General features: G+C 45.9%; 1 protein-coding gene across 1 annotated transcript; it reads left to right on the forward strand.

Moving 5' to 3' along the window:
- Positions 1-221: 221 nt before the first annotated feature.
- chpf2 (chondroitin polymerizing factor 2) lies at positions 222-4,227 on the forward strand. Its single transcript, XM_079234515.1, has 4 exons — positions 222-723; positions 1,142-1,706; positions 1,850-2,032; positions 2,422-4,227. Exons 1-4 carry the CDS (start codon positions 452-454, stop codon positions 3,694-3,696), a joined length of 2,295 nt encoding a protein of 764 aa, XP_079090641.1. The 5' UTR covers positions 222-451; the 3' UTR covers positions 3,697-4,227.
- Positions 4,228-7,971: the final 3,744 nt, after the last annotated feature.

Below are 7,971 nucleotides of genomic sequence, written 5' to 3' on the forward strand. Positions count from 1 at the left end.
ATTAATACCCAGAGTTTATGTGACAATGACGTCACCCGCGTGGTTCGTTACACCGCAATACACGTGAATAGTGTGAAGCTATTTTTATTTACTATATTTATTTTGTCCTCGCGAAACAATACGTTTTCCCTGCACGTTTTCCAATTTGGGCATCTTCAAACATGAGGTCAAAGATGAAACAAAGTGTCTTACGTTTGCAACATTTGACGAGGTGACGTTTCTCCAAAAATAATAGGTGGACTATACACGTTATAACGACTACGTCTGGGACTGAAGACAGGGGCACTATGTGACTTTTGAGGCATTTTTCACTTCGTGTCAACAGACAGGTTTCCCCAAACATTAGGTTATCTCCTGGATAACATGTGCTGAGTTGGTCCAGAAGAGTTGAGGTGGTACATTCTTCCCCGAGCGGCCTCCTCAAAGTGTGGCTCATAACTACTAGATAGATATGCGTCTGTCCTCTTTTTTGGCCGTGTTCCGGCCTGCTTTGCCCCTTATCCTCGGGCTGTCTCTGGGCTGTAGTCTGAGCCTTTTGATGGTGTCCTGGACACAAGGGGATGCCGATGACTCCTGTGCAGAAGAGCTGGGCAATGGGAGGCTTTTCATGGGCCGAGGCGATGCCCAGAAGGACTCGAGGGATGAAGCTGGAGATGAAGACTTCCAGCCACGCGTCGTGCCTTATCACAAGGACCCGAACAAGCCACACAAGAAAGTCCTCAGGTGAGTGGGGCTTTTGTCTTGTTTTCCAGAGGACAAAACACCACAATAATATGCAATGCTCCTCAATGGTATACACAATGCTGTGAATAGTTTGTGTCAGTGGAATAAAGGGGATTTTTGCAATAACATAGCTACATGCAGCTGTTTTCAACAAATTGCAAGACCGATTTGTTAGCAGGAGTTTCATAATCTGCCCTGCAATAATCTAAATGCACTGAGCGGGATACACAGTTTAGTAGGCGGATAGATTAGGGATTACATCAGTCAAATATATCATATCTTATTTTAAATTTGACAGGTGATTATTGGATTGATATTTTATCCCTGGCTGATGAAATCTATATTTCAGTTGACTGTTAGTGCTTTGACGTCTTCTATTTATTTGCTCTTTCCATTTGTCTTCACTTCACTTCTCCAGAACTCGTTATATTCACACTGAACTGGGCATCAGAGAGCGACTGCTAGTGGGCGTCCTGACCTCCCGGGCTACACTCAACACGCTGGCCGTGGCGGTGAATCGCACAGTCGCCCACCGCTTCCATCGCACCTTCTTCTTCACGGGCCTGCGCAGCCCGAAGGTGCCTCACGGCATGACTGTGGTGGCCCACGGCGACGACCGTCCCGTGTGGCTGATGTACGAGACGGTCCGCCACCTCCATCAACACTACGGCTCCGACTACGACTGGTTCCTCTTAGCCCAGGATGACACTTACATGCAAGCGGATCGCCTGTCGGAGCTGGTGGGCCACCTCAGTGCCGGTCAGGACCTTTACATGGGCCGGGCAGAGGAGTTTATTGGTGGAGAAGAGAAGGCACGCTACTGCCACGGGGGCTACGGCTACCTGCTGTCCCGCAGTCTGCTGGCCCGTCTGCAGCCCCACCTTGACACCTGTCGTAATGACATCCTCAGCGTGAGGCCTGACGAGTGGCTGGGCCGATGCATTATTGACTACCTGGGTCTCAGCTGTGTGGAGGTGCACCAGGTAAAGAAAGACACAGATTAATGCATGGACAGCAGCAGAAACGTGGGATTTATAAAAGAGAAGAGCAGTTTGATGAAACAGTTTTATTAGTGGGATATCAATATTAACATTTATTTTCTTCTCAATGGGTGTGTGGCTCACAGGAGATGACCTATCGGTACTTCGAGCTCGGGAAAAACGCAGATCCAGAGCGGGAAGATGGCGTCCAGTTTAAAAATGCTTTCACAGTCCATCCTATATCGGAGCCAAATCTCATGTACCGCTTGCACAAACGATTCAGCCAGATTGAGCTGGAATGGACTTACTTACAGATACAACAGCTGCAGGTTCGTAATACTAAACGCCGCTTTCTCTCATTTGAAAGTCTTTCTCTGATGAGACTGTACCAGTGATGAGTTCTGTGTTGTTTGCTCTCCTCTCCACCTCACCCACATCTTGAGCTAAGGCAGAAATTCCTGAGTAATACAATATTTAAACATGTAAGAAAGCCAAGACAAGGGGCATGGAGTGGTACATTCCAGTGTCATCGCCCTGTGAATACCCATGCCTGAGAACCATTATCATGTAATTAAAGTAGCAGCTAATGATAGTTCATTAGCATTATGTTGACATCACTTTGAATGTACTTTATACCACAAAGGCAAATGTTTACACACGAGAAAGTGGCTTCCTTTTTAGCTTTGATTTTTACATGTGACAATTTTTTACCCCTCAGGTCCAGATCAACAACCTGAGTGACCTGACACCAGAGGGTAAAGCTGGAGTGACGTGGCCAATCGGAATCAACCCTCCCTTCAAACCAGGAACCCGTTTTGAGGTTATAAACTGGGAGTACTTCACGGAGGAGCACATATACTCGTGCATCGACAGCTCCCCCAAGTGTGAGATGAGGGGGGCCGACCGCGCGGACGTAAACGCAGTGCTGGAGATAGCGGTGGAGCGGCTGAACGAGCGCTACCAGCCCCAGCTGCGTTTCCGCAGGCGGCGTCTCCTAAACGGTTACAGGCGCTTCGATCCCACGCGGGGAATGGAGTATGTGCTGGACCTCGCGCTGGAGGTCTACACCCAGAAAGGCCACAGTCAAGTCATCGCCAAACGGGTTAACTTGTTGCGACCTCTCAGCGCGGTCGAGATTATCCCCATGCCCTACGTGACGGAGGCAACGCGGGTGCAGATCATCCTACCCGTCACCGCCCAGGATCAGGACTACGTGGGCAACTTCCTCGACATGTATGTGATGAACACTTTGGACACCCATGACAACGTTTTACTCACGTTCCTGTTCATCTACGACCCCTTCGATGCGCAGCGAGTCAGCCAGACTGACGTGTTCGCTGGCATCAAGGCCATGATCGGGGAGGTGGAGAAGCGCTACGGAGACGTGAAGATCCCCTGGATCAGCGTGAAGACGGAGGTGCCCTCACAGGTCAAGCTGATGGACATCATCTCTAAGAAGCACCCGGTGGACACGCTGTTTTTCCTGGCCGGCGTGTGGACGGAGGTCAACGCCGACTTCCTGAATCGCTGCAGAATGAACGCCATCAGCAACTGGCAGGTGTTCTTCCCCATCCACTTCCAAGAGTACAGCCCTGCCGTCATGTACCGCGACCAGCAGCCCTCCGCGGCCTCCTCCTCTTTTGCGTCGGAGTCGCTCCGAGACGGACACTTTGACCGCCACGTCTTCGACGAGGCCTGCTTTTACAACGCGGACTACATGACCGCACGGACCAAGATGGCCGCTGACATCTTGGACAACGAGGAGCTGCTGGAAAGCATGGACGTGTACGACATATTCGTCCGTTACTCGGGCCTACACGTGTTCAGAGCTGTGGAGCCGGCGCTGATCCAGAAATACGTGCGGCGAGCGTGCAACCCGCGATTCAGCGAGGATATCTACCACCGCTGTGTCCTCAGCAACCTGGAGGGTCTGGGGTCCCGCTCACATCTAGCCATGGCTCTTTTTGAACAAGAGCAGGCCAACAGCACCTGAAAGCCTGCCGGTGCCTCACAAATACTGCCTGCAGTTACGAATACTCGCACAGAATAATGTGAATTGTAATACGGTACTTTTGCGATACACTGAAAGTCACACTCTTGTATTTGGCAGAAAGAGGTCAGGATCAGCGAAGGAACAGCATCGTCTTTCTCATGGACACTTTGAACGAGAAAATGTCTTCTTTTGCAGCTGAACATCATCGCTCAGTACACACGAGTACGAGACCGTGACCTGACTCATGAGTCTAACTTTGACTCATCTCGTCTAGACTCACGATGACTCACGGAGGTGTCTGAATGGGACTACTGTTACTTGTTTCCCTGCTATTCGTCTTACAGGAGCTGAGCAACAATATTTATACTTCAATTATTTTTTTTAAATATAGGAGGTTGTGTCTTGACATAGAAACTTGAGCCACAAGACTTTCTGAGTGAAGATGTTTGAAATAATACTGGAAACAAACTGAAGCCGTTGGCTGCCTTTTATTCTATTTTCTAAGAGGTATTAAAGAGTGATATTTCTGTTCAGAGTGGTTTCTTCATTCATACTCTCCATCAGACGAGAAGATAAATGTTGATCGGATCTGTTGGCGGCCTGCTTATTTGTTATCTGCTGGGCAGAGCTGAATTAAAGGCCAAAATGGCGGATGGCGTGCTCATGTCGTATTCATAATAATATAATGTCGTCTGTCCGGCTTGCCTGACAGGTCTTTACTGCAGCGCCTGGAGGCAGTGAACACTTTGTTCCACAGTAAGCGGCCCCGCCTCGTCTCACCACATTGAGTCAGTAAATCCCCACCCCGGCCCGGGCCTCCCTGGGTTTTTGGCGAGTACTCTAAACACACATGTCTTTGGGGGAGAGAAGTGAACCCAGTGCCCAGAGGGAGGGTCGGGGCTACCGAAGGCAGGGTCCCTCTCCGCGGTGGAGCGGGTGGTTAACCTTCACGGCGAGGCGCTTGAACACGCTGAATGGCTCACTTCACACCGCCCTAACCCACCCCCGCCCAAAGCGTCTCCATGTGAGGGGTTGTCGGGAGAGCGGCGGGGTGAAAGGGGCTCTTTCTGAGGCGGGAGCGTTACGGGGCCTCCACCTGCTCCCTTGTGGCCTCGAGGCCGGCGGACAATAAAAAGCCTGTCTGCTTGCCGCCTTCTGAGGAACGGAAAAATGTAACGCGCCAATGAGCTCGAGCACAAAATTAACACGTTACTGTTGTTACTGAGGGTGAGAGTGTTCCTCTATAGAAAGGGTGTAGTTTAGAAGTACTGCACACTTATTTGCATAATTGGTTCCTGCATCTCCAGAACAAACAGTTAACAGCATAGAAAAGGAATGAGGGGGGGTGATTTGCTTTTTATGAAGTGGTGGAAAATAATAAAGATGTGGTTGTCAAAGGCTGCTTTCGAGTAATTTTGCCCCTTGCATGTTTGAGAGTTCTTACATTTACTCGTAATGAAGGAGTCCAGGTAGGTTACCCTCCCCGTGACCTCAGATACTTTACCACAGATGCTTTAATGGCAGGGGTAAAAGCAGAGTGCAGAAATACAATGCGCTCATTTATTGTCTGTTTAGTTTAGATTGTTATTCATAATAATTACGTTTTGCGCCCTGACTTGCAGTATACGATATAATATGTGTGTAAAGTTCAAGTAAACATTTATGTTCTTTTTAATTGAACAAAAGTGCATTAAGACTGAAACACTCCACCACCACCGAAAGCGCCACAGCCCTCCTTTGCTTTACAGCTGCTGATGAGTGTCGAACGATAATCAGGTGAAAAACTGAAGGATGTCTCCATTAGTTCTGTGATTGCGTTGTTCATCCAGCTCTAATTCACTGAATCAAACACGAGAACACACATGTTGTGTATCTGCACATGGTGAATGTGGGGATTTAAGATCAGCATATAGTTGTATTTCTGAAGTCATATGTATAAATGAAATGGCAAAAAGACATTTAGACGTGGAAACACGAGGCACTTCAACTGCTTCATGTCTTTCCTTATTGACATTCATTGTATAGGTATTTGTACTATTATTGACTTGGCTATTATTTCTACAAAATGCTGAATCATCACTTCAAAATAAAAAGGACAATCTAGCTTTAATAAACTAAATTTAAACCTTAGCAAGTGTTAGCTCCTAATCATGTTTTAAGGATCAGTTCTCCAGTTTCTCGCTTTAGGAATCAGTATAAAAGCTGTTTCTTTTAAGAAATATAAAAAAAAAACATTTATTTGAATTCTTGAAGCATATTTCCACCTTGTAAAACATTCAGAAGTAATGCAGCTTTAAGAGTATTAGTTTAACACATTAATGTGTACATTTTTTGCAGCAAAGCACCAAAATGTATCTAATAATTTCCTTTCATGGGGAAGTTTCCTGGTCTTGTGAAGTTTATATTCTGTGCACAATAAAAGTGCCTCCACATCAACGTGTCGTGTGCATAAAGGTGAAAAAAGACACTTTAGATATCATGGCATTTACAAACTTTGGCAAGCGCTTCTTTATTTACATCCAGGCTGTCTCGCAATGTCACAGCTGTTTTCCCTTTTTTTCTTTTTCTTCTTCTTTTTTGTAGAATCACCAAACAAGTTTGCTGTCAACAGATATACAGTGTTAAGTATACTATCATCTCCCTGTTGGTGACGCTCGGACAACAGTGTAAACAGAGAGAAAGAGCGGCTCCCGCTCGTCACAAACACATGCAGGGAGTGGGACAAAACATGTCGACAGTATGTCAGGGTTTTAGCAACAGGAGACACAGTAGTCGTGTTAACATTTTTGTCAGATATTCGGATGCTGTGGTGCTCAAAGCTGAGGTCACCCAGGAGTTGCAGCTTCGAGGTTCCTCCACAAGAGGGTGCTAGTGAATCAGTGACTGTATGACAACAACGTGAATGCCCCGACCATACAAAGACAAATCAGGACTAAGATACTACCAATGACTACACTTTCTTCTCTAATGAGTGCAGTTATTATAACTTAGTCCTAGTAACAAAAACACAGTTCAGAAAAAATCACACCTACAGTTAGTTGCTGGTAGGGCATATCATTTTTGGCAAAAAAGTTTCCAGAAGGCATCTCAACAAAAGTCTTTTGCTCGTCACACAGACTGCTTATGCCAGCTTTTTATATGTACACACACTATCTCATCAGATGTATTGATTAATGTCCATGGAGCATGCATAGGTCATCGTGAAATCATCTTTTCGTGTATGCTGGGATCATAAAGAGGGTCTCACCCGCGACGAGAGGAGAGTCCCAACAAAAGAACGACAGCACAGTGCAAAGGAACCCAGAAAAGGTTCCAGCTAGAAACTGACTGCGGAGAAGACCACAAAAAAAGAAATCCTCCCTCTGACATTACAACATATACATACAAGTCAAGTGTCTTTAAAAAAAGTGTAAAAGGAGATCGGTGCAGATTATATCATGTGTTACAGCTACTGAGGTTGAAAGCAACGGTCTTTCTTTGTTGCAGCTTCTAGCTCCCACGATAGTAACGGGATAGACCTAAAATAAATCACCCCAACCCAAGATAGTACACAGAGGAACACTAACATTCCTGCCCTAGTAATTCAAAACTCATGGAGCTCCCACAATGCACCACATAACTCAGACCCCCTCCCCTCTCCCAAAATCCCCCCAAAACAAACACACAAATAGTCTGTAATATACTGTACAGTTGGCCCTCTTAAGGGAAAAACATATGTACATTCACATCTCTAGAATCGAAAAAAAAACAACTTCAGGTAACATAAAAAAAGCGTAGAACTGGACAAGATCCTCCAGACCTGGGGTTTAGTGTTCATTGCAATAACAGTTTTAGTTTGTTTATAAAAACCTGAGGCCTAATTGGCTACAAAAGGCAAACATTTGGGACTAAATCCTCTCTGAAACTACCCAGATTGTTCAGATTTTTTATGACCACCTTACAAGGGAATGTTTTGCAATTTGTAGCAAACCCCAGGTGCGGATTGTTGCCCACTTCTATTTCAGTGATCATGTTCTCTTCTTCTTGTTGCAACCTTTGGTAACACCTTCAGGACATAGACACGCAAAAATACTTCACAAGGAGGAGGCAGTGAGCGACTTTGACAAAACAAATCAGTCCACAAATCCCAACATGTATCTCGGCATATTTGTCATTTTGCTATGATTAAAAGGAAGAAAAAGCTATTATTATGATGATGAATACTTGTTTCTCCTTCATTAAAACACTATTCTTGTGGTGATAATAATGTGATAATACTGCAGTTAACTCGTCTAA

The sequence above is a fragment of the Taurulus bubalis genome, assembly GCF_910589615.1.
Source record: "Taurulus bubalis genome assembly, chromosome: 18".
Lineage (NCBI taxonomy): Eukaryota > Metazoa > Chordata > Actinopteri > Perciformes > Cottidae > Taurulus > Taurulus bubalis.

What these genes read in the sequence shown, in the direction of transcription:
- chpf2 (XM_079234515.1), top strand. Translation starts at nt 452, where the DNA reads ATGCGTCTGTCCTCTTTTTTGGCCGTGTTCCGGCCTGCTTTGCCCCTT. An exon ending in GCTGTGTGGAGGTGCACCAG is followed by an intron (nt 1,707 to 1,849) that starts GTAAAGAAAGAC and finishes TGTGGCTCACAG; the next exon opens with GAGATGACCTATCGGTACTT. An exon ending in TACAGATACAACAGCTGCAG is followed by an intron (nt 2,033 to 2,421) that starts GTTCGTAATACT and finishes TTTACCCCTCAG; the next exon opens with GTCCAGATCAACAACCTGAG.